We start from the raw sequence: 26,611 nt of genomic DNA on the forward strand, positions 1-26,611 counted from the left end.
TTCTTGTTATAGGGTGACAATGATCAGTCCCTGTATACTATTTGTTCTTGTGTGTTGTCACCCTTTCTCACACTTTCTCACTGGAGACTGCAAAAGGCAATGACTGATGTTACCATCAGTAAACCCACCCTGCGACATGTCATCCAGTTATTGCTGCAATGTATGTATACAAAGAGTAGGTGCAAAGGAACCTATAGATAATTATGAAAAAAATTAAAAGAATGAACAAAAGGTAATTATTTTGATACATGACTCTTTACCAAACTATATGTCATTAAGGTAAATTTTATTGTAAGGTTTATTTTTATATAATGGAGAGAAGTGCTTTCCTTGTATTTTCTTACTAATACCTTATAGAAGGAATCAATATTACATCAATACTACATTCAAATGCAAAAACAAAACTGCACATACTTATATGATGCTCTGTTGTCAGCTCCAGTACCATATTAATTACCGTGTGCTGTGTCTGGTGAGTCATGGCAGTGCCATATTACCTGATCCACCCAGTGCCTCATAGACAGAGCCCAAATATTGCCATCTAATTACAGTTAGGTCATTTATGCCATGAATATTACTGGAAGCAGAGAGTGGCATGAAGTCTGAATCAGAACAATTCTTTTATATAATCTTTACATTCCCATGGTCCTAACAAATGTATCATATATATATATATATATATATATATATATATATATATATATGCATAGGGGTCCATAAAACACATATTAGGGATTTTCTTTCTTGTACTATGCTGTACTATGATGCGTCTCATGATCCATGTGGCTTCCCAGGTGCTTTTTCACTCTCTCCCATTCTATATTGATTTTTTTAGTGAGTTGCTATAGTCCTCTCCTCTTCCCTGGTATCTAGGAATGTACTGCTGCACCTTCCTTATATGTATCGGGGTGCTGCAAACTTGATCAATAATAAAGAAGAATCAAGACCCTGCTTCACAAAGGGTTTCCAATCTACTAGTTTGATGTTTATGGGTTTGTGCCCAAAAAATAAAAAGTTATGGATAGTAGTATTGTTTCTTTTTTATTAGTAAGCTTTTTTTTAATATTATGATAGGGATCATAGCAATACCTTTTAAATTTTTCTATAACAAAGGTGATATCATCATCAGTGATAAACCAGGTTGGCATCACATTGCAGAATGCTAAGGGGTTATTTTTATATTTTATTTTTTTTTAACAACCTTGTAATAACTGACGCTAAATACTTATTTCTCTGGTGGGTAGTCGGAACACCGCTGTTTTTAAGTCACACGACTTCCAGCACATGTAGCACACAGGGTATGTTTGATGCCGGGTCTGCATTTGGGTTCTGTAGTGGTGCACATAGGCAGGCACTCAACAAATGATGAATACTTTGTCACAGTTTGTCTGCATTAGTCAGAACAGAAGCATTCAGATTAAGTAAGTATTCAATGTTTTTTAATGCACATACCATTTTGGGCATATTTTTGAGAAGTGATCAAGTCACCCTAATTAACTTCAAAAGTGAAGCATAGATCATTGCTTTGTAATTAAAATCTCTGCTCATAAAATAATTCTAAATGAGTATTCAGTCATGCAAAGTTTGTTATTTGACTGTGAATAAACATCTTAAAGGGGAACTCTCTCCAATCAAGAATCAATTGTTCATCAGTAAGACACTACAGAGCTGATTTACGAACTGTAAAGACATGAAAAGGATGTAATTAAGCAAGAATTCAGATTGGTCACCTTTGGGAAAGTAACTGCAGTTTAGCCCTATTCTCTCCAGTTTAAAAGAATAAGCCATAGTAATATTACCACCAAGTCTGTGGATGTTCTAATTTGTTTTATCTTATTATATTCAGTACAAGTGTCACCATTACTTGGAGGTATAATGTGGAGGCCATGCAAAGGTTATGAACAATCCTCTAAGGGTTTTTGTAAATCCAGAATGAGGAAGGGGTAAATGCTGCAGTGTAATAGACTTAGCATGGCTGGGTTCTTCATACCCCATGTTACAGCAGTGAACCTGTCATGGGATTATTTTTGTATGTTGTATTTGGTCATATTTGTATACTGTCACCATCAGGTCCCGGGTAGTGTAGAAGAGCTTCAATAACTTCTTTTTATGTCTTCTCCACTAACTACAATTGTATCAAAACAGCAAACTGTTGCCGAAACTTCCTGATCTTTAATAACTTTTTAGGGAAATAAAACTGTCACCTCTGTTTTTGTGCATTACAGGAACTTGATCCTGCAATTATATGGGCACTAAACTTGACATTTTGCCAGGTGGTCAAGTGTAAATCTCACTGGTATTTCCTGCCCATTTTGCCTGGTGGCATTAACTGCGTAAAGTCTTGGTGCCACCTTCTAGACTGCTTTGTAATTTCTTGGAAATTGGTACCAATAGTTCCAGTGAGCCAGGAAGGCATGTACCAAGCCAGTCATTACATAAATGTCTCCAAACAAATCCATCACATTTATCCCCAGTCAAACCTTAGTGATTTAGGGTGGCTCTACCACGATGCATCAATGCTTATGCACAGCTTCCCATTGTTTTCCAAGGTGCTATTTTATACCTGTGCATTCCCTTACCATATGTTGATAAAAATAGTGCAAGTACATTTTTTCCTGCTATAACACACATTGAAGGTGTTTATAATGGAAGTGCATAAAACTCTTTTTACACTCCATTTGTAGAGGGTTTTAGCACATCACAACAAACCCATCATCTAACAACTTCTGATTTCATTGGGTCATGGAACCAAGACCTAAAACGAGCATAGACGCTTACAAAATTTGCACGCGGTGAACCAAATCTTAACCAGAGAATCATAAGAACTACTCAGATAAACAAATCAGAATTCTTATTTAATGTTTCCAAAGAATGAAATATCAAACTTGATTGCTGTCAGCAACAACTCCAACTTCCATTCCTAAATTGTTTGTTTTAATTAACATGTTTTTGTGTATCTTTCTGGTATATATTTGAAAAATAAAATAAAACTCACTAAAACAGATCATTCATTGTTTTGGCAACAGGAACATAAATACAAAAGTAAAAGGGATTTTCACATTGTCTATAATTGTTTACAACACTGATCTGGTTTACATGTTGCAGCATTGTTTTACGAAAATAAAGAAGTAGAACAGAAGAAGTAATGAGAATGACCTATGAGTGTCCATTATGCTTTATCCTGTGGACAGCATTGTCACAGACACGTATATGTAATAGGATAACAAAATATACAGTGCAAGTACACTTGGGTTACTGCTGTTATAAACTACCATTCAACAAGTGTAACTAAATAAAAATAACTGACGACTAACTTTTATTCAAAGGGATTCTATAACAAATAAATGTTAATAGAATGCTGGAATTGTATGTTATAATAGAAAATTTAATCTGTGCGCCGCCATGTTGTGATAAATAAATGATGTACATGATAACATACGGTGTCTTCTATGCAGCAAAAGCTTCACATATGAAAATGATCTAAAAAGGACTGAAGTGCCTCTGCCGAACACTCAGAAATCATTTATTTCATTTATTTATTCCTTGCCAGCGATTTTTAAAACACCATGCTCTTTCTTTACTTTGTCAATTTTGCTAAAGTTTTTTGATTATTTATAGCACTTCTGTAACATAATTTCAGAATAATTTTCATGCTACAGAGATCAAAGATGTAAAGGATACTTTTTTGTGTATCATGATGTAATAGGCCACTATTGTGATCTATAGAATAAACATAATTTATCTAAAAATCAGCAGTTTTATTAAGAATTACAAATTGCCAAGAAATTGCACTTTCTCATTTAAAGTGTCAAAAAAGGCCACATGCATCTGTGTAAAACAGCTGTTTGGCTGTGAAGTTATTCCACTAAGAGTAAATTGCACCGGCCTTGTGGTCAGGATTGCGCCACACAGGTATGATATTGCTCACCTTGCGTCCTTTTGGGCTGCACCTGCTTTCTACGCTTCTCTTTAAACTCTTCAGACATGGTATATACGTGTGGATCGTTCTGCAGCTTTCTCTTTCTGTCTCTGACACACAGACACATGCTGGGGAGTACCCCACTACTCCCTCTATGATGTCACATGTGGAGGGGCTGTCCTTGAATGATTCAAAACCCCACTATAAACTGCTGTCCAACACATATTAACCCTTCACACTGACAATGACTCAGGATAAGTTACTTTCTGCTATTTACTGCATTCATAGGAACTCATTTTTATGGCATATACCTTAGATATTGGTTATCATAAAACTCTGTGAAAGTTGGCAGTGTAACAATGGCATCATGAACATTATCAATAAATGATGAATGTAACCATAAGTTTAAAATACAAAGCATAACATTTGCTTCTAATAATCCATATGTATGCAAAAGTGATTGTATCTTCAAAACATCTGAGACAAACACATCTGACAGGATGCCTATTATAACCTGCTAGTATATCTTATCAGATACTCCATCTTAAAGTAAACCTTTTCCTGAGTGAAATACACCAAACTTCTAAAAATACTACTGGGTGTTATTCTGATCCATCGCTGTTAACCCATTTTCTGGTGTACTAATTTTCTAACTTTTTACATACATGATAAAAACATTTTTGACCTGAACCTCCCTATAAAGTTTGATGTTCTTTGAAAGCAGAGAAAGTGAATAGGGATTGGGAACCATTTTTTGCATGTGGCTTCTGCAGACTGCGGTGGAGTTCCCAAACCGACATATTGCTGCACCGTTGCATCGTGGGTGAATGCAAATCTGGTTACTTGTGGTGCACTTTGCCACTCCTAGGCATATGGCAGTAGTTTACTGTGCAACTGGAGGATGCCAGATGTGTGGTTTATCACTGCAAGTGTGAGATGGTCTAAGCCAATGTTTATTCTGCTGTTTATCTTATTGGATCCAGTACCAAAAGTACCAAATCAGTTGTTACCTTTACAGAGCCATCAAACAGCTGTGAGCCTGGAAATGGTAAAACCACTGCACAAAGTTGAGGTCAGGTATGTGATACTTCCTGCGAGCTTACCTCTGAGGAGGATAAGGAGAGCCCAAGCAACTGGTAAAGGGATTGGTAGGGGGCATCACATTCGCAGCCTGTACAAGTGATTGGGCTGTTGTCCAGCCACCTTGAACCTGGATCCATGTAAACTTTGTGTTATAGTATACCTGTCTATTTGCATTTAGGTATATAATAACACGTGCACTGTGCAAAGTGTGATTCCTTTTTTTACTTGAAATGTTATATTATGTAGGATGTGCATAAAATATGTGTTTATGGTCAGGATATTCACTTTTATTAATTTTGTAAAATAAATGTACTTGCTTAAAGTGTATGTTGAGCCAAGTAAAGTAAAGTAAATGCATTTTGCTTAAAGTGTATGTTGAACCAGAAACACATAAGCAGTACGTCTCGTGCACATTTACCCATAATTTATCTATTTAACATCTGTGCAAGCAGGGGTGTAGTCGTAAAAAGAAAAGGGGGCACGGTACCATCCATGACGTGCCCGCGCCACTACACCCCTGCCTATGTGTCACTCAAAGGAGAAGAAACTTCCCCCTGAGTGTAGTCTTCACCAGAGACTCTAGTGGTGAGGATGTTGCGCTGCTGTTTGTGGTCCTTGGGCACACCAGGGTGGGCAAGAAGATACACGGTACCAAATCACAAGGCAGAAGAAATGTCAAGGAAGGCTGGGGTCAAGAGAGGCAGCAAACATGAGAGCTCATGTCACACGCCAGGGGTCAAATATCAGGGATCCAGGAAATACACACCAGTGACCCAGGGGCCACTGCAGACACAGGGAACACAGGAGACACTGGAAGCAACAGAAGGCACAGGTGACACAGGAATAACCGCAGACAGAGAGGAACACTGGAACAGCACAAGGGAAATGGCTGTAAACAACAAATTGGGCAACAGGGGGTTAACACAGGAGCTGGACAGAGAAAAAACTGGATCACTAACAGGTGTACAGTAGCTAGCTCAGCAAAGCTAGGGGCTCAGCAGTAGTGGAGACACATTGCATGAATGCTGAGTTGTGTGTCTGAGCTAGCTAAATAGCCAGGGATGATTAAGAGACTATTTCCTGATTGACCTGTGGGTTGGGCGAAACTGATAAAGCTTGGCAGCGTAGGCACGCACCGAGTCAGAACTGCCCACATGCACAGTAGAGAGATGCCTGTACTTTAGTGAGGAAGTGTGACACTCTTGTGTAAAATTCCCCTACTTGATGCTGTATTGTGTAGTCCTCCCATGATGTCATTACAGGGGTAGCAAAAAAAAAGAAACATCCCCAGGGAAGAACCCACAGTTTTGTGACCAGTGATCAATCAGAGGCAGGGGGCATGTCATTGCAGTGAAAACAGGGACCAATCTTTGTCTTGCTCTCACAGCTCAGCACTGTCATCCTGCTCATCTTCAGTGCCATACATGATTTGTATACTCTGCAGGTACTGTACATTATAGTGTGCAGGCAGCCCTTTATCTCTCCCATTTATTGAAATCAGTACAACTGTCTCTCTTATGTTGTCAATAAACGCTGGACAAACCTAAAACTTCCTGCATACTTACTTCTACCTATTTTTCACTAAATTTCCTCTTCCCCTGCTGACTACACAATAAATTTACAAACTTCGGCTGTTTTTATTATAATAGGAGGTATATTCTACTGAATTGCTTTGTAAATATTAGTGTAAATTTAGCAGATTATGTAAAATAAAGACCACAACAGCAGATCAGTAAACTTCAACTTGGACAGGGTATGCAACTTGCAGAACTGCCTCTCACACACTGTATCAGAAACTAAATGGCTGATGGTACAAAAAGCGAAATGAGGAAATGAGATGTGGACTCAAGATAATTAAGAAAAGGTTGGAATTCAGCTTTAAGGGAAAATAATTTTTTAGACTGTCATTGCTGATCCCTCTTTCTGAAAATCAGATTCTCAAATAACAAGAGCAGTGTTAAAACACCTGATCCAGGAGGTATGCATGCATGACTGTATGTTTGATGACAATACAGCAACACCAGTTGAGCTGCCTTTTATCTCCATATCAAAGGCAATGCCTCTAATCATAAGAAATACCAATTGCTTCAATTGCAGTTGTTTAGTGGGCCCTTAACACATTAATTTTATTTAAATGTATTTGTATGACAAATGAAATGGTGAATCTGACAGTAATACAATTCTAACTTAATTGTTTCTTTTTCTAACCAAAACCAAAAGAAAAACTGTTGACTACACAAACACTTTGCTATACATACATCCTAATGGGTTAAAAAGAAGTTAGTAATACAGGAAATCTTAGCAGTGGCCCATCACTTTCTTCTTTCAAGAACGTGCAAATTTCCAAACCAAATGAAAATGAAAAATCATCAGATGAAAGAGGGGATAAAAGCTAAAATGTGTGATCTTCTCACATCATACAGCTTGTATACTTATACATTTCTATATGAATGAAAGCTGCTGCATAGCACTTATGGTGAATGTAATCTGTACTCTAAAGAAATGATTTTTTTTACTCTTCACATGGAGGCATATATATATATATATACATTTATATTTATTTATATATATATATATAACTGCAGTCCCCATTCATTCCCTATGGGCTGCCGTAGAGAGATGCTACATGTTGCGCCTCCCCAAGCGGCAGCATTTCCTGCAAGAAAAAGCAGTACACACACTGCAACCACACCAAATAGCCCTTGGATCACTTTCAATTCTTTGATCATTCATAAATGACCAGATCTACTTTTTTCATCATCTGATTGTTGCTTTGAATGAATTCAACTGAATATTGCCTGTCTTCTGAAGTAAATTTAAAATAGATATTTCCCCTAATTAATAGCAGTGCTTTTGCTGATATATGAGGGTGCCTAGGTACTCTTGTGCCATTCACCAGCCACAGCCGTCACTGTTTCCAGTGGTCTTGCAGGAAGATGGCTTTTCCATTAGGGCAATTGGAAAAAATGCCTAAAATAATGCCTGATTTTTGCAGAACAACCAGAAGTGTAAGGTGCAGTGGGCAAGGGACCAAAAATACTTCTAAGCCTGCTTCCAAGCTAAGAAAAGCTGATAAGATATTTATTCTGCTAGTACCCACTAAAAACTCAAATGCACTTAAAAGCGCCCCAGGTAGAATTGGCATTTCACATTTACTCCATCGAAATCCATCGGAAGAAGCAGGAAATGACATTTCCGGGGGCAATATGTATATCAACAGTGTACAGAACACCTCCAGGTTGCGATGCTGCATGTCCTTTTCTGACAGATTTAAAAAATTACAGGCAGCACACTAAAACAAAATAACAATTTTTAACAATATTTTCAGTTTTTTTTTTTACAGAAGTTGAGTTTTTTTTATTAAAGCTGAACTTAGTGTGAACTAGACCAAGAGGAAGAAATAGGGCTAAAAATTGTACACAGTGGCTGATAGAACTCATAGTACCACAAAGCTGATATATGGTTCTCAACTTGAAACATTGAAGTTTGTTCCAGAGGCTGTGGTCAACCTGAAACACAGATGATGGAAACGTCTGATGGTCCACTGATTTTGGATCAAAATGAATAAACATAACTTTCTCTCACCCAAATATTCCTGTCCAAGTCAGCCTTTGTTCTTCTTAACCATCCATTCTTCAATATTTCTAGACACTCCAGACACAAATAGTTTGGTCAGAATGGTCACCATCTGTTGATTTTGGATTGGTCAACTCAAAATAGTATTGGATAATAATCAAAGAAAAACCATTAGTTATATTAACTGACAAAATATAACAATTCCAAGAGGTCAGGGGGTTGACTGGATACAATATAGATCCACAAAATGTTCAGAAAACTGTGCAATCACCCCATTAGAGAAGCCCCGCATAGCCATATCTATTGCTACAGTACATACAAGTAATCTTCATATCATAGCTTATGAGCATTCTATTCCATATCGATACTTCTATACTTCTTCTATTCGCTGCTTTCATTTCTCTTTTTCTCCTTGCTCTTTTATGTTATCTAATCTTAAATAATCTAATATTCACCAGGCTTATTGCCTGGAAGTTCACATCACATTGTATATCTCCGATGCTTTAATAACACTTCTTAGAAAAGGTAACGTACATGATAACTACTTGTAGATCTACAACCACTCAGACTACTTCTTCCTCTAAAACCAAATGATCCCCCGTTCTCAACTGTAACCACAATATGCAGACAACATGATCTGACTATATAACTTGTTGTCATGATATTCACATTTAAGTCTAAAACATTTTATTACTTAATAAAAGAAGAATATGCCTACATTGTAACACATATTTAAATACGTTTTTTAAATGCAAACAGCAAAGAAACTTTTTTAGGCCTGGTAGCATTCTCTTGCAATCCATGCATAGCAGGGCTGGGGTATAAGAGGTAAGTAAATCAACCAATCAGTTCATGTGCTGATGAAAAGCCCACTGGAAAGAATGTGGCTTGAATAATGCTGACCACTAGACTGAAAACTTTTAGCAGCAGAAAAAAAATTACCATGGGGCAAATTTTTGCACTGGAGGTAAATACTGCTGCAAAAGCTGTCTTGTCATTTCACTTTTTATTGCTCTATCCATTTTTGTCTTGTTATTTTTAGCTGGAGTTCTGCTTTAACATTTCATATTTTAAATCCACCAGCACATTCTATCCTAATTTGTCAGATGTTTACTGATATTCCCATTTTTAAAATAAATGTTGTAGGGAAACCCTTTTAAATGAATGATTTTCTGCTTCCAAAGTAGGCTGGTAAATGAGCCAATAGTAGTTACTTGTTTGTTAAGTGACTTCATTATTATCAGCATACTGGCTTGAATATGAAACACTGGCCCTGATATAATAAAGCTCTCCAAGGCTGGAGAAGATACACTTTCGTCAGTGAAGCTGGGTGATCCAGGAAACCTGAAATGGATCTGGTCCAAGATTGAAAACATTTGCTAACAAATAATTAAGGACTTTTAGGAAATCCATTCCAGGTTTGCTGGATCACCCAGCTTCACTGATGAAAGTGTATCTTCTAGAGCTTTAATAAATCAGGGCCACTATCTCGGTGTAAGAACAAAAACTAGTAAAGGCTTCTAAAATAAATGACCTTCCTAGGTAAAGGTAGAGCAAATCAGTTTGTGCCTTAGGATTGATCGCTGGATATCAGCCCTGACACTGCCCAATTCATGTCTAATCTGGGGTTCAGCAAATGGATTTCCTTCCCTCTTCTTCTCACATAATAAACCTGATAAAGCTTTGTCTTCTTAGTTACCTTGCTTCTTTTCTTGTTCAGTATTTTACTGGTTTTACTGATTTTATACTTTATCATTTAATGACTTTTACAATATATCCTCTAAATCTTAGTATTGCAAGTTAAAGTTTCTGCTGTCCTGTTCAGAGACAATATTAATATTTCATGTTGCCAGGTTGCCATCTGGTGGTCATAATAATGAAGTTTTGTATGAGTTTTTACAGAAAGGCTTTTAGGTAGTTTAGGTAAATATTTAATTTAAATATTAAACTCCAATTTCAGATGAAAAAAAAGAATGGTCCCTGCCATGGCTGGTCATTGTTTTGAAAATATTCGTTTCTTACTGTTACACTGGACCAGTGGCTTAGTATTTTTAAAGCATGGAAGGATTAGGAATCTAATTTCAAATAATTTTCCCAATCCTGGTGCTTGTTCCAGGCTAATAATACATTTTACTGAAGTCAATAACATTTCTGTAAATACAATAGATGTTGCATATAAGCAGGTCTAAATTCACATTTTGGGCAAAGGACATCTTTAGCCTTCAAAGCCACCTGTGCTTATTATAATAAGAATATATCTATTCTACCCTAACCCACGCCTTACCTAACCTAATTCGCAGATTTCTGTTTACTGATACCCAGAGGGCTGCACTTTTGAGCCTCATATCTTTCTTTGGCAATGGGGCTGTGTCCAGCATCTGTGATGAGTGACTCTGGAACTGTATTCGACATACACAAAAAAATATTTTTCACCATTTTATTCACCTTTATAATTACCTGACCCTTGGAACTACATAAAGGATGGAGCCAATGGTCACCGCTGACTTGCGGACCAAAGGTAAGGATGGTGCTCAAGCTTTTTAAAGATGGGTCCACACATTACCTGGTCAGAAGTCTGATTTAACTGTTCACAATTGATTAGTGACATAGTGGTTTATTTTTGCCAAACCCTGTTTCTGAACCCTATAGTTGTCATGTGACCTTCTGTGACCATAGTCCTAACACTGATGACCACACTTGCACGTTTCTGCACACTTCCCACACAGGACTGGGTGTAAGAACATAACTTCACTTCAGCAGGTCCATAAATTAATGTTATTGCTTGTGAGAAGTCATTGCGTATTTGGCCTTGCCATATTGCCCAGGAACAATTCCACAGTTGAATTATTGTGCTGTAGCTCCATCAGATATTAGCTGCCAAATGATATGCAGGAGGAGGTTTTTACCTTTCCAAAAATCTTCCTAAGTAAAAGGAAAAACATTTTAGCTTTAGATATACTGTAAAGAGGAACTAAAAATGAAATGTAAACCTTCATAATATTATACAAAACACACACAGACCCTTCTATGTAGTCCAATAATGTTTTGAAACTTTAAAGGGCCTTCTTACCTCTTCTGTCCACCATCCTAACTCCTGGCATCTTCTTCTTTTCAGTCTGCACTCAGCTTGTCATCATTGATAAGGGCATTGATCAGTATGAAGTGTCCCCACCCCTAACAAGCACATCAGCCCATGGAAGCAATCCTTACTGTGTTCTTTAACAACCTTTCAGATCTGTTGGCAATGAACACAACACAGAATTTTTCCATTGGCTATAAACTGTTAAGGATGAAAATCACAAGCTTTGTAACACACTAAATGACGATGAACTGGGTGGTAATACAGAAATTCCTATATTTTCTGCTTCAGATCGATCAATGTCTGCAGAACTTGTAATGGAGTATGGAGAAAGGGCCAAGTCAAATTCTAAAACCTTTTTTAAAAATATTTTTCCTTACCAATATTCCTATATATTCCTGAAATTTCCCTATAAGGCGGGTGCTTATTTTTGATTTTAGAGTATATGTCCACCATAGGGTTCACCCATATTGATCCTGTATATCCCCTTGTAATAGTGCTACCTGGTTCTTTCAGCTTGACTAGCTGGATGGTCATACTTTCCTTTAATCCCAATGCGAGATCCCCTTAGTATCTGGTATTATTTTGCCCCAGCACAACCAATATGATTTTCCCTGGAACTGTGCACATAAAAGGTGTGAAATGTAAACTGTCCCAGAGTTTGTTACAGCAACCAAAGAAAACACACACAAATATCTTAAATAAAGTAATACTGTCAAATGAGACATATTTTATTGTCTTATGAAAAAGTCTAGCAAAAAAAATTGAATTTACAAATATAAAAATACACACTGTACAAAACAGAAAAGGGATTTACAAGCTTCCCTTAAGCTGTTAAAAATAGAAATTTTCATTGTTTTATTATTATTAAACATTTTTAAAACCTTTAAATGTAGATCAGAGATTAGGTTATATAGTATCCTTTAAGAAGTTTTCCCATTCTCTACATTTTACCGATATAGATCTTTTTTTCCCAAACATAGAAAAAACTAAATATACAGTAATACAAAGTGTGTTTTATTGATGACTGATGTGCTTTGGTATTTTTTCTAGTTTTCTGGCTGTTATGTTGTCCTGGAGCATCAATAGCAAGGACGAGTGTTTAGCTGATAATGTTGGATATTCCATGGCCATACTTGTTTGGTGAGTCAAATGTACAATACGACGGCCAAGTAACTGGGAACTGCACCAAATGCATTTCTTTTGTGAAAATTTCCCTTTAAACTATTTTTGTTCAAATGCAAAATGGAAAATGAAGCAAGGCTAAACATTTTATGTTTTTGTATCAATAAACATGATGCATATCCACTTAGCCATTGGTTAGAACTCTAGATGCCATTAATATATTTACAAACTGTTTTGCAATGAACTGTGAGCAGAAATACACAAACTGGGAGTTGTGCATCCAAGACAAGGCAGATCTTGTCTGAGAAGACAAGGCAACATGTGATAAACTGTCACTAAGTAAATAATTTAGCATGTCACTGTGTAACAGAATGGTAGTACCTATAAAAATGGCTGTATTTGATACTTTAAATAAAATAGGTCAAGTTTAATATTTTAGTAAATCATACCTGGTATTCTAGACAAAAACATACTTTGAATCACGTTTAGTTGACAAATATTTAAACTCTATCCTATATTGTACAGTCATCTTACACATATAAGGATATAGGACAAATGTGCAAATTTTGTCATAATGAGTAAGTCCATGACAAAACAGACAAGGCGTAATTATGAATATTTACTGGAAAAAGGGCACTTTTCATTGCCATCAAATCTAAAATCTTGCATTTTTTAAAGCACACTATATAAAAGTTACCCAGCATATTTTGAACATGAAGAGCAATAATGAGCAAGCTCTGCACCATAAATGATCAATTAGATCTGGGCAGTTGTCGTTTATGTCCCTATGAAAAAAGTTCTAAGCTTCTCAAGACATATTGTTGAGGAACTTATTTTCACCAGCCAAGGAAGACAGCATGGAGCTCAAGTCTGCCACAGGCATATTTGGAACCATGGATGATACATTCCGTGGTGTGCTCAAGTGTGACGGAGGTTGAGATGGTCCTGGCATGCCAGCTGGTCTTATATTATCAGACATTAAAGATGTGTGGTCAGGATCATCTATGATGGCAGCAAAATCAAGCTGAGTGTTCTCCAGGTCCAGACTGTCTAAAGGGTTGGATGCTGGGCATGAACTGCTATATGGAATGGAGTCTGTCTTCATAAAATTCATGTTAGAATTGTACTGTCCATGTTGATGTCCATCACAGCTGCTTTGATGGTTTAGTGGTGGCACAAACTTTTGGGTTCCTGTTTTTACATGATGCATCTCACCTTGCCCTGAATAATACATCATGCTAGTGGTATCATTATTGTCTGATTGAGAATGGATGGGGGGCAAAGGGACCATTCTTTTAGGACTGGACTCAGCAGAATGGTAAGATGGGCTAAGTTGAGGTGGACTACCCATGTAAGTTGACTGGCTTGCTATACTGTGCTGCCGGCTTAATGGTTTTGGGCCACTAGGTGGATGAGGAACCATATCTAGATTATAACAATGATTTCCTGGACTCCTCATTGTTTTTGACTGGCTTGACTGTCCATCCTGTGAATTTGGACTTAGTAAATTGCTCTGTGTCTGTTTGCCCTGATAGTTCATATATTTAGGGCTCATGTATGCCTGTGCATGAGATGTATTTCTGTGCTGATTTTGGCCAGTATCAACATCCTCCCCAGAGTTATTTATCATGGGAACATTTTTAGGCTGTTGCTCCCACATTAGTGCTTGTTGGGATTGAACATAATTTCTTACCATCATTTCTTTTACTTGCATCATGGGAGTTTGTGACCTACGGCCCTGAGGGCTTAACATACTGGGGTTAAGACCAACATTGTAGCATGTGTTTTGTTGGTTGTCTTGCTGACCCTGGTATTCACACATAGTATTTCCTGGGGACATGACCATTGTGTTTGACTGGTTGAAAGCATTTTGCTGAGATGCATGATGCTTCATGTTTTGGCAGGACATCATGGATGACATGGACTGATGAAACTGTTGCTCTGGTTTGATATGCACCTGACCTAAGTGGTTGTACCTTGGATTATTTACATGTATATTCTGTTGACAAGAATTATTGTTCCCAAGAGAAACTTGCTTGGCAGACTCTGATGGTGGATTGGAGTACTGGTTATGGCATTGATTTCCTGTTGATAAATTTGACTGCATCACTTGATGGTTTGGACTTTGACCTGCAGCCATATCCATTGATGCAGAGCTAACCTCATGCCACTGAATAGGTAAAATTGAATTATTGGCCATTTGTCTTTGATTCTGATAAGGCTCACTTTGAGCTGTTATTTGGCACTGGTTAAAATCAGAATGACCTAAAACACTGTCCTGGCCAGAATGGTTGTGTGGATTTATGTGCATTCCACTCATAGCTCTCTGAGAATTTGTGAAAGCATTTTGGGTTTGAACATCTAACCCATGAAGTTGAAGGCTTTGGTTCATCTGGCTACTAGGAGTACCAATTTGAGATCCTTGGTAGTTCATATAGTGCTGCATTTCATTAGGAGCCATCATATTGTGTTCCTTATTGTGAGATGGCCCATCTGTGCTGTTTGCCTCCATAAACACATTCTCACTGATGCTGGGTGGCCTGGGTGAAAATATATGTCTCTGTAGATTTGCTTCAGATCCCCCATAGTGTGGTTGGCTGATAGTTTGTCTTCCCATCATGGTTGTATTCATGTTGGACATACTCTTAAACCTTTGAACTTTGGGTATTGCCTGAGGATCAACCCCAGGTCTGGCAGGGTCACTAGCTCTTCTTATTCCAGCCCCTGGAGCTTGAGATGGGTGAATTATTCCTGTGCCATAGCTATGATATTCATTATTACTATGCCTTCTTTGAATGTTATTACCTATAACTGAGGCAATTGATGTGCCTCGATAGTCACCTACAGGATAAGCCATCCTATTATTTGTACTCAATCTCTCCATGTTGGGAAGCGGTGTAGGTGGTGGACCACCAGTAGCTGCAGCGTATTTTGCTTTTAGCCTGTACTGCTGTGCTGGAGTTAAACCTGGAAGACCCATGGTACTGGAATGTCTTGAAGGATCTGAGGTAATTTGGTCATATGTATCCGCCATATTTCCAACATCACCTGGTCGCTGGTTGGATAGATAAGGTGACACAACAGAAGATCTACGGCTGACTGTATAAGCTGAACTCATTGTGCTTGTGGTGCTATTGCGTCTGTCATTTAGTGGATTTATATGATCATTAGAAGACATTTCCATTAGGTGATTGCTGTGAGGCATGCCAAGTGGACTGCACATTCCTTGCAATTCTCCCTGAGAAGCTGTAGGTTAAAGAAAAACATTTAAATTAAAAATTGCAACTCAGACCTAAACGACATGTAAGGTACAAAATATTTTTTTCCTAATATAACAGCATTTTAAAGTGTTAAGTTTAAAGTGTATCTAAAACCCAAGGAAAACATTATATTGCCATAACTTGAATTAGCTTTCTTTATTCTGACTTTATTTACATTATTTTACATGGTGACAGGTTACTGTACAATACAGTACAGGGCAACAATACTGGCTGTATTGTTGCCCTGTACAGTACTAAAAAATTCTATTTAAATATTCATGCTTACTTTTCGGGAAAAAAGTGCTGGATAGCTTTTTATACTTTTTTTTATATTAACGTTAAGCTTCTTTAACGTTCAGCTTCATTTGAGCTCCTTTTGGGAATGGGATTGAGATATTCAAGTTTATGTTATAATGCATTACAGAGGAGTGCCATCACCATAAAAATAAGAAAGATACAGAAATACAATATGCATTGCTAATATCCAGGTATTGCTTACCTGTATTGTGAATGGCAGGTAGTTTTACAGACTTTCCTGAGTGTGGTGCTTTTCTCATCTGATTCAACTTGTCAATTCTGAGGTTTTCCAGCTTTCTGAGAGCAGAAGCTCCTGCAGTTCCGATAGACTCCACTGAAGGAATATCTTCTAATGTTGACAAGTCCTCAAAACTACCCCCTGCATTGGCATTCATTTCTACACCACTGTCATTGTTGTTTGTGCTACCCAATGGAGATCTTTCACTGCTGCAAGATGACTGTCCTCCAGGGCTGGGCTGAGATTTCTGTATCACAAAAGAGGAAGATAACAACAGAGCAGCTTTAGTAGTGTTATAATTCCACACAATCTGAATTATTAGTTTATAAGATAATAGTAGTGATTTTTATAAATGTGTTCTGTAAGGTTTAGTAAAAGTAAAATAACTTTAGTTTAGTAACTTTAGTTAAGTAAAACATTTTTTGTGCCTCGAACAATTGTTACCAAAGCCATATCTGGTACAGTTAGTCTTCCCTCCTCCTTTCGAGCCTGAGCAGAGTTTGGCTCCAAGTCCTGCTGGATGTCACTCTTTATCCCTTGAGCCCCGGTTCCCTCGAGTGTGCCGAGACTCCTAGGCAGGCCATCCCCACGATGTTTCTTGGTGATGTGTGCCTCAGGACCATGGACTGTCTTCACATGTTTCCTTAAAGAGCTTGGGTCTGTATACCTTTTGGTACAGCCTGGGATCTTGCACACATATGGTTTCTATATGAGAATTAAATATAACTCAATAGTTTTCACAGATACAATAATACATTGTGACATATTAGTTAAAGTGCTAATACATGAGCTAGACTTTAAGCCAATAGGTTTGGACCTTTTCTCCTAATAATCAGCTTATGTATCAGTAAATTGTGGAATTTGATATTGAACAGTCAACATATTAGATAGATTATATTATACAGGTAGTCCCCGACGACTCCGACTGGTGTGGGTGTGGTTTTAACTATAAAAGGGACTATTTTGGTAAATGCTAACTGCAGATAACTGTGATCATTTATTATAGATGGCTGACTTTATTACACTGGAGACTTTCTCTACCTGGTTCTTAGATCATTATATGAAATTTTATGCACTTTTGCTAATAAAACCCCATCCTACCTCGTTGGAGTGAGTGCGATTCTGGTGCTTGGCCCGATCAGAAGCATTAGAAAAAGCCTTGTTACAGCCTTCATGTTCACACACGTATGGCTTCTCTCCTGTGTGGGAGCGCAGGTGGGTCTTCAGGTTTTCTAAACGTGAGTATGCTTTGTTACAACCCTCAAACTAAAAAGGAGGAAAAAAAAGAACATGAGATGCATTAAGTTGTACATTTATTAGGACTGTAATGTGAGTTTGTTAGTAATATATATACAATTTAATAAATGTTTAACGCAATTTTGTTTTAATGCATGTGTTGACCTTTATTATTAACCAAATAACCCTAACTAAACTGGATGATGAAAAGTTTACATCTCCTGCTTTCTGCCAGGACCTCACTGTGATGTTGTTTTATTCAATGTGAATGGTAGAAAAACAGAAGTTGGACTGAACATTGGTTGTAATAATGTCCAGGGATGGAGAGGTAGGAGTGATGTATTAAAATGACCCCTCATGGGTGACACTTGTGGTCAATTTCCAGGTCAGTTATTTCTATGAATTATATAATTTTTCTGCCTGTATTAGGACAGTGTATGTCCCAGAAACTATTTAATTTTTATTTTAAAGGTCAAAAGATTTACCCAGATCCCCCTTTTATTCCATTTTTAATACTTACTGTAATACTTTTTTGTAAGTGTGAACATCTCATCTAAAAGTGTAATTGTTTGTACACTGTACTGTATGCCATTGTAAATGCTAGATTGAATGCATTTCTGTGGCGTCATTTTAAAAAATTCATCCAGCATACTTATTTCGAAAAGTCCATCCTCCATCCAGGTAAAAGTTAGTGCAGGTGAACGCAGTGACCTGAAGCTAAGTGGTGGCTCATATATTTACTGTTGTGGTAATATTTATACACCTACATGCTACATCATTTTCTGTGTTTCTGTAAAACATATTAGGCTCCGGAAGCAGCCACTTCTGGCACATAAAGTTTAAAATGTAATTCATTATTGCCAGAAATGTAAAAAATAAACTATATATTGTACATTAAATGTACAGATGATGAAACCTATCTATAACTAACAGGCTTATTGTAATATGGATGGCTGCTAAACTCACTGTGCACTTGTGGGGCTTCTCCCCAGTGTGTCTTCTCATGTGGACAACGAGCATGTACTGGGCCTTGAATGGCCTGAGTTCCCGAGAGCAGTCCTGCCAGTGACACACAAACTCTTTCTTCTCCCCATGGATGTGTTCATTGTTAATGTGCTATAAAATGGTAAGTGAAATAAAATTATTACACAACTTATAAAAATAAAAAAAATAAAAAAGAATAAATAATAAAAAAATTAAAAAAACTATAGCAACCAAATAATCATCCTGAAATGTCAGAGCCATGATGAAACATCTGTCTTACATGCACAAGATGTTCCTGAGTATCAAACTCTTTAGTACAGTTTTCCCAGTGACAATTGGTCTCGTACACAGTTTCGGGTTCATGTTTCCCGTCTTCTTTTTCCAAGTCATCTCGGCCATCAAGCAATCCTAACAACGGATCCTATTTAAAAAAGAAATGATAAATGATAAACTTCAATATAAGCATTCTTTTGCTAGAATCTTTCTGAAATGTATTACCTTGTTGCATTGTGACCAGAACTGGAGATGAAGGATGTATGAAAGCTGTGCTGACTAGCAGAAATATATTGGCAGAAAACATATCCAGGCCATGGGGCCATCTAATAGTAGTTTAATTTCTGCCGGTAATTTGGCAGAGGATACCCATGCCAGTCATATTAGGCTTTACTCCTTCTATCATATTTAATATTTAGTAAAAAGAATTCAGAATGTCCTAAGATAAAGGTGAGCATGTGCCATTAGCGCGTGGGTCTTTGCCGTGTAAAGCAACAGGTTGTCAAGAAATATGCCATGTCATGATGAATGGATTCTACCAGGGAAGGATTGTACAGACATTTACTAGACGCATGGAAATTGACTGCCAAACCTTAAATTATTAAAGAAAGGTATCAAAGGGTGTATCCCACTACCCAAGAAAGCATGTGGTTGCCTGTGAGATGATCATTGGTGGCTGGTTGTAACCTGCTTTTACATCTACGTGTTTCATGATCTACATCTAAAATATAGATATTTATACAGTGTATGGGATGTGGAATCTTTTTGCTTATTAATCTTTGAATACAAAATTATATGGACTGTACTAGTGATCCCCCTCCTATTGTCTGCTACTTTTCCCACCTCCTAGATTGTAAGCTCATTTCGGCAAGGTCCTCTCCTCCTCCTGTGTCATTGCTTGTATCTGTCTGTCATTTGCAACCCCTATATATTGTAGAGCACTATGTATTAATAATAATAATAATAATATTATTATTAATAATTCGTTCAACAAGCTAAAAGTGTATGCCTAGGTTTTAATGAATGCCTGCACCTCCATTTTATTATTTGTAATGAAGGTCCACTTCTTACATGTCCAACTTCAGCACTGTAGTTTCCCATAGTACTACCATATTATGCATAGTACTTGGTCTTTAATATTTGCATACAAGTGGTCTATCCTCTTTCGGGTGCATATATTGACTTCAGTAGTTAGACTTCAGTAGAGAATTAAGGATAAGTAATTGAAACATTAATGGTAATACAATAACTATAGGCTTATTTTACCTGTGTGCCAGCAGATGCTGGACTTGATATATCCCCCTCTGATCCATCTTCAAGTCGTTTGGTATTCATAGCATCTAAGCCTGTGCTGGATAATGGTTCAGATTTCATCTGTAAGGATTACCATGACCAGTATTATTATATAAATCAACAAAATAAGCAAAAACAAAAAAAACCTCACAGATTTCATATATATTTTAAAAACAATTATGCTTTTGTTTGTGGAGTTGTAAGACAACTGAAGCCGATATCTGGTGAACAATATAGCCCTTAATAGGAATCTGTCAGCACAGTAGCCACCACCATTGACATGCCTCTCAAGATGTTTGTCCCAGAGCTCCCATCTCTATACATTTTCCTTTTTTGTCAGTTCCTGACAAGTCACAAATCTAGCAAAAGCGTTTCAGCTTGTTTAAAAAAGAGTTGCCAAGTCAGCAATGGCAGAGATGAAATTTCTGTCCTGACAGGTTATCTATTATTGCTGGAAACCCACCTGGCAGTGCTTGATGGAGGTGCGAGACTGAAGGGTGCCCACTCTGCTGGACAAGTGCTCATGTGCGTTGTAAGACATATGGCTGTTTGATCCATAAGAAGAGCCCTGAGGCCTCTGGTGATTAAGGCAATTCTGATACCCAAGTGAAGGGCTAAAAGCAAAAGATACATAATATGAAAATGTAAAGTGGTTGTCAATGTTTATATTTCAACATTAGTAATAGTATTACCCATAAGTAGTATGTTAGGGGTCAGAAAGGATTTTCATTCTACCATCAAGTTGTACCATGCTTTTTGAGCAGTCATTTTTGCCAGGGGTGGGGGTGTGTTAGGCTATACTATACTTTAAAACAAATAGGCTGAACTGCTCATTGTTTTATTATGTTACCATGTTACTTTACCTATCTATGGATTGTATGTATATATATTTTATCAAACTTGCTGAACACTAGGGCCACATTGAACTGTCACCAATGTGGGGTATACTATTAAAAAAAAGAGTTTACATATAGAAATAAATACCTTATGGTCCCAATTGACAAGTGACCATAGGAACCATTGGCTGAGGAACATCTGGAGTTAATGAAGGCCACCAGGGAATTAGGAGATGTTCGAATCATGGTCTGAAGATCGATACTGGCATCTGATAGAGGGGAAATTGACATGGCTCTCTTCTTGCTTAGCTTCACTGTACTTCGAGGAGTGGAGAAGCGAGACCCTATATAGAGAATAATAGGTAATAATCATTAAGTGATAAAAGGTCACTGACACTACTTAATTAATATATTAAATATATTAGGAATGGGCCCAGTGAATCTGCAATAATTAAAATCACTTATGGTCAACCTTGTAATTACTCTGGTAGCATCATTATTAAGGCAAATTGGATATACAACCATGTATCATTGTCATTTGAATGTATATACTCTTGTCTTGTAACTTGAGGGTCCCACTGAGAACTGTCCACGGGGAATGTATATATCCTGCCTTTGTCTGCATTGGTTTGGTGTGGCTTTTGTCCATAGGTCAGAGACATACAAGTGGCTCTACATTGTGTGTTCTGTGGTGGGGACAATAAATTGTAGTGTCTGAGACATTACTTGATCTGAATTGTTAAAAGAATGCAGTAAATAATGCAGAAAGAAATATTTGGAATTATATAAACAAGTATACAAATAATTAATAAACTTCTATCCATTATCTATGACATAATAGGACATGCCGATCCGTAAAATTAGATGACCTCTATAAATGTTTACTTGTTTCCTGCATAGTAAGAGCCCTTTATTATTTCAAAATAATTTATTGTTTGCAACATTCATATTATGCACACCTCTTTATGTTATTGCCCTCTTTCTCACCCAAATGCTTACCATCTGCACCAGCCATGTGTTCGTTGGTTTGTACCAGTCCAAAGCCATGGTGGCTGGTCATAAGGTTGTTCTGATGGCAATAGGGCATATCATTCATGCCTGCATATATAAAAAAATGGAAATATACTGTATTATGGTGGTAAAACATCACAATTGTAATATAATGTAACATTACATGTAGTCCCATGTATCTAAGCAGAAGGTATAACATACAAACTGCGAAAAAGAAACTTCTCAGTTAAGTGCAATTAGTATTTGCCAATTTGTTAAAAAGTTTTATTCCACTGGTACTGTAAGTTTTGTGGTTTCTGTACCAGGGGGTTTGGATTGCAAGCCAAGCATATCAGACACAGCACGTGCCAAAACCTACATTTTACATTAGAATGCATACATACGCGGTGAAATGGTCAAATATGAGCGCTGTGTTTGGCATAAAAGTCCTTTACATGGGACCATACTAAAAAAATACAACTTTATATTGTTCTGCAACAGGAAATGAGCCACGTACAAAAGCATGAAAACAAGCATGGATAGAGGAATGCAGTTTACTTAATTTTACTCTGACAGTAGAAAATCCAAGCTATTTACAAAGGTTACAATATATAATAAATAACCAAATATGCTGTATTAAAAAGCTATGCATTTTATGCAATTGTTGCAAGGCAGAGTTACTTTTTAAATGGCTATTCTGACACTGACCTTCAGCCATGACATTGGAGGACCTTAGGTAGCAATGCTCCACATAGCTGTTCATAGGAGGATTCATGGCGTTGAACATAGCAGGTGGGCACTGGCGGGATGCCATTATGGACAATCCTTAGTCACAGGCACATCTGGTTTATTTTTTTAGAACTTCTGCAAGGGAAGATTTTAGAATTAGGATCCTTGTAAATAAATAATTCTTTATGCAGTATACAAGCATATTTTATAATGTAAAATATGTGCAATACAACATATAATACAACACATGAGTGTGTGGTCTTGAAATCCCCTACAATACCTATATATAATATAATAATATAGGCTAAAGCATAGTAATGTAATTTCAAAAGTTTTTGTGCAGTAACAGGGGGACATTTGCCTTTCAATAGCTTTATGTGACTTTAACCAGCCATACTGACACATGGGCCACCATTGTCACTATGAAAAAGCCAGTAGAAATGATGTGCAGCCAACACTGAAGCAAGTCAATGTGGAAAGGAACTTTCTGAAAACAACTGTAGAAGATAAACAATACTGATATATTAAAAATGATTAAAAAGTGAAAAGGCTATTTTATATAAATGATAATTGTTTATGCACAGTGTGTTAGCAAATATCATCCAATCAGGGTTTAGATCCACTTTGTTTGTGTTGCTATCTCCTATATCTTTAGCATTCTTTTATTAGTACTATGAAATATTAGGAGAATACTTCTGGCATCATCCACTCATGATGACTTTCTTGTAAAAGAGAACTATTCTCCAGCAGCAGGCCATTGCAGTGTGCACATTGACCAGTAGGGGACGCTCTAACAGTAGGTATGTCTATGTGTAGGAAAGCCTGAGCTGTAACTGATGTAACATCTGTAACAACATGGGTTTGTTCTACACATCCTAATGATGCTAAACTCCTTCACTATCTGTAGGTGGCCTGTGTAAAAGCAGAAGCTGACTAAGGATATAAGTCATTAACTTAAAATCATCCACCCTAGTTTTCAAAATGCAGGAAATAAACAGATTAAAAATAAAAATAATATTATAATTATATAAATTAATTGCAGGACTTGGTGACTTACATAGTTTGTCAATGTTTCAGTCTCTATTTCTGCAGCAACACCCATTATCTGTGATACAATTTTTTTACCTAATACTTGTATAAAGCATTTTTTTCAGAAAATATAGCTATATATATGACATACAGCTATATATATGAGCTAAAATGGTGGCATTTAAAATATAAAATGTAATGGCATTTAACCAAATACTTCATTTTATGGCTCGGAAAAATACATTTTTCCTTTATTATGACAAATCAAGAGGAAAAATTATTTCTTGTCTATAAATAATCATTGCATTTGCCTCCCCATAGTAAACCCCCCATTATAAGTTGGAGCTTAAACAAGGCACTGGTCATATGAAGGGAGAGAAGGTAAAGTGATTGCGTGTTAATGATGGGGTCACCATGAAAGTAAACCTGTTGTATTGCCCTGCAGGAGAGCACAGGGAGCAGATTTATTGTATGTCTTCTTCTTGTGGTCTGATGATTGTGTCAGGGTTATATTTAGGGCATATCTGTCCTAGAATGACAACACTTACTCATTGTGCTGTGATTATGTTAAAAAAAATCATGCACTGCAGGTTCCAAGTACACTGCAACTCTTACAGGATCAATGGGTGTTTTTGTACTTGGGCTGAAAAAAAGAAAACTAATGCAGCCACCACATCTAAAGACAGATGCACTATATAAAACTTTTAGTGTTGAGTTTAGTTATCTTTTAGGCATCTACCCATGCTGAAGGTATGTAGTGCCCAACTGTGTGAGGATTATTATGCCTGAACCCTAGTGAACCTTGGCTGTAAGTGCCCCTAGGGAAATATCATAAGCACTGTCAGCCAAGTTTAATAAAGGTTAAAGTGGACACAACTCTTTAAAAAAAACACCCAGTTCACTGTAGAAGGGACAGGCAATACACCCACCTGGCCCGGTTTCTTTGGAACAGCATGCACAGCTCAGATTGTTTTTGTAAAGATAGCAAACAGGCCGGTAAATATATTTATTGCAGCAAAATAAAATCAACAAAACCATGCCTGGTCAAAAAGTTCCTTTGCAGAACTAGTTTTGCTTTAAGGAGAATGTCCACACAGTACACACCACATTCCTTAAGTGTGGGTAATACCAAAGACGTAACATGCTAAGTTTTCATATAAACAATACAAACCAGTAACATCGCTTCTTATACAATTCTGAATTGTGTTGTGGTTCCCATTGCACGGCTAGAACATGATTGGCTATTAAGTAACAGCTCCAAATCCTTGCCACATACACCAGAGCAATAACATGATAGTAGAATGGTGGCTTAAAATACATCATCTGACTAATGCCTTGAAATGGAACGAGCTGCTAAAAAAGACTAAAACTGTACTTTCCCTGTATTTTTATTGGGTGCTGTAAGCCGTTAAAAGCAGCCCATTTAATTTAGGCTTGTTTATTACATTCTACTCTTATTGGAAACACCAGGTCTAGGAAGAATGGAAAGTCAGAGGCTGTTTTATACTTGGTCTGTGACATTTATTCTCCTTTTACCTTTCCCTTGACTGTTTAACCCTCCTCAGCTCACACATCATTTTAGGGAAGATTACAGTATTTACAGGAACTATCTGCTTAGGTCAGGGGAGGTCACCCAGAGACATGAATGTTGCAGGGCTGAGCTATTCAACAGCTGAGATGCTTCATAATGAATAGCAGGTCAGCTGATGGCTATGCTCCTCCTGCTACTTGGGTGGTAGAAGGGAAGCCTGAGAGAAGCCAGGCATCCAGTCAGTCAGCATAACAATGGACAAGCTGCATTCGGCAGCTCCCTGAAGGGATCTCACTTCCTGACAAGCTGGAGAAAGAGAGACCTAGATCATGTTTTTAATTTTTTTGACTTAGCATTGAAGCATTGCTCCCATATAGTCCGTCATGTCTACCCGGTATAGGCATACCTTCTAACTCGGCCCATGGACCATGTCATGGTATTTACATCTCATCTCTTAGCATAGACGGTCTTTATGGTTTGCATGATTTATTCAAGCTCATTTTACTTTAGAGGGGTACTTTTACATTATTATTATTATTAATAATAATAATATTAATAATAATAATAATAATAATATTAAACAGGATTTATATAGCGCCAACATATTACACAGCACTGTACATTAAAATACATCTCATGCAATCACTGAAGTGAACCTTTTTGCTTATGTATAGCAAAAAAAAACAGGTTCTCTTTATGGCCCACATGTTCTGCTAATAAATGCTTCCCGAGAAATTGATTGCCCTGCATAGGCCTATAATTACACAGTATTTATATAGCACCAACATATTATGTTTTACAAAGTCCATAGTCATGTCACTAGCTGTCCTTCAAAGGGGCTCACAGTCCCTACTATAGTCATATGTCATCTAAGGACAATTTTTGATGCAATAAACTTAACTGCATGTCTTTTAGGATGTGGGAGGAAACCCACACAAGCACAGGGAGAACATACAAACCCCTTGCAGGAAGTATCCAGGCTGGGATTTGGACCTGTGACTTAGTGCTGCAAAGGTGAGAATGCTAACCTCTGAGCCAATAGTGCAGCCCAAGTGTCCAACACAGAGCGTGCAAATGGAGGGACCTTTCTCTGCCCCATATGTTAGTCCCTGGGCCTGGCAAGTGGTCACTTA

At 37.3% G+C, this 26,611-nt stretch overlaps 2 protein-coding genes across 2 annotated transcripts in view; both read right to left on the reverse strand.

Annotated features, from left to right (window-relative positions):
* LOC140328116 (uncharacterized) overlaps nucleotides 1-3,999 on the reverse strand; it is a gene marked incomplete in the record, with an annotated part of 44,691 nt that extends 40,692 nt beyond the window's left edge. Inside the window, 1 exon segment of the mRNA XM_072407489.1 lies at nucleotides 3,929-3,999. Within this exon segment, the coding sequence (XP_072263590.1) occupies nucleotides 3,929-3,986 (58 nt within the window).
* An 8,355-nt stretch (nucleotides 4,000-12,354) lies between these two features.
* The window catches only part of GLI1 (GLI family zinc finger 1), a 77,432-nt gene continuing 63,175 nt past the window's right edge, over nucleotides 12,355-26,611 (reverse strand). Inside the window, exons 2-12 of the mRNA XM_072407513.1 lie at nucleotides 22,898-23,053; nucleotides 22,199-22,297; nucleotides 21,348-21,543; nucleotides 20,827-20,977; nucleotides 20,337-20,444; nucleotides 19,078-19,218; nucleotides 18,780-18,929; nucleotides 17,679-17,843; nucleotides 17,022-17,282; nucleotides 16,542-16,824; nucleotides 12,355-16,028 (exon numbers count right to left, since the gene is read on the reverse strand). Of these exons, the coding sequence (XP_072263614.1) occupies nucleotides 13,591-16,028; nucleotides 16,542-16,824; nucleotides 17,022-17,282; nucleotides 17,679-17,843; nucleotides 18,780-18,929; nucleotides 19,078-19,218; nucleotides 20,337-20,444; nucleotides 20,827-20,977; nucleotides 21,348-21,543; nucleotides 22,199-22,297; nucleotides 22,898-23,003 (4,098 nt within the window). The 5' untranslated portion in view covers nucleotides 23,004-23,053 and the 3' untranslated portion in view covers nucleotides 12,355-13,590. The remainder of the gene's footprint in view (nucleotides 16,029-16,541; nucleotides 16,825-17,021; nucleotides 17,283-17,678; nucleotides 17,844-18,779; nucleotides 18,930-19,077; nucleotides 19,219-20,336; nucleotides 20,445-20,826; nucleotides 20,978-21,347; nucleotides 21,544-22,198; nucleotides 22,298-22,897; nucleotides 23,054-26,611) is intronic.

This window comes from Pyxicephalus adspersus, chromosome 1 (assembly GCF_032062135.1).
Source record: "Pyxicephalus adspersus chromosome 1, UCB_Pads_2.0, whole genome shotgun sequence".
Taxonomy (NCBI): domain Eukaryota; kingdom Metazoa; phylum Chordata; class Amphibia; order Anura; family Pyxicephalidae; genus Pyxicephalus; species Pyxicephalus adspersus.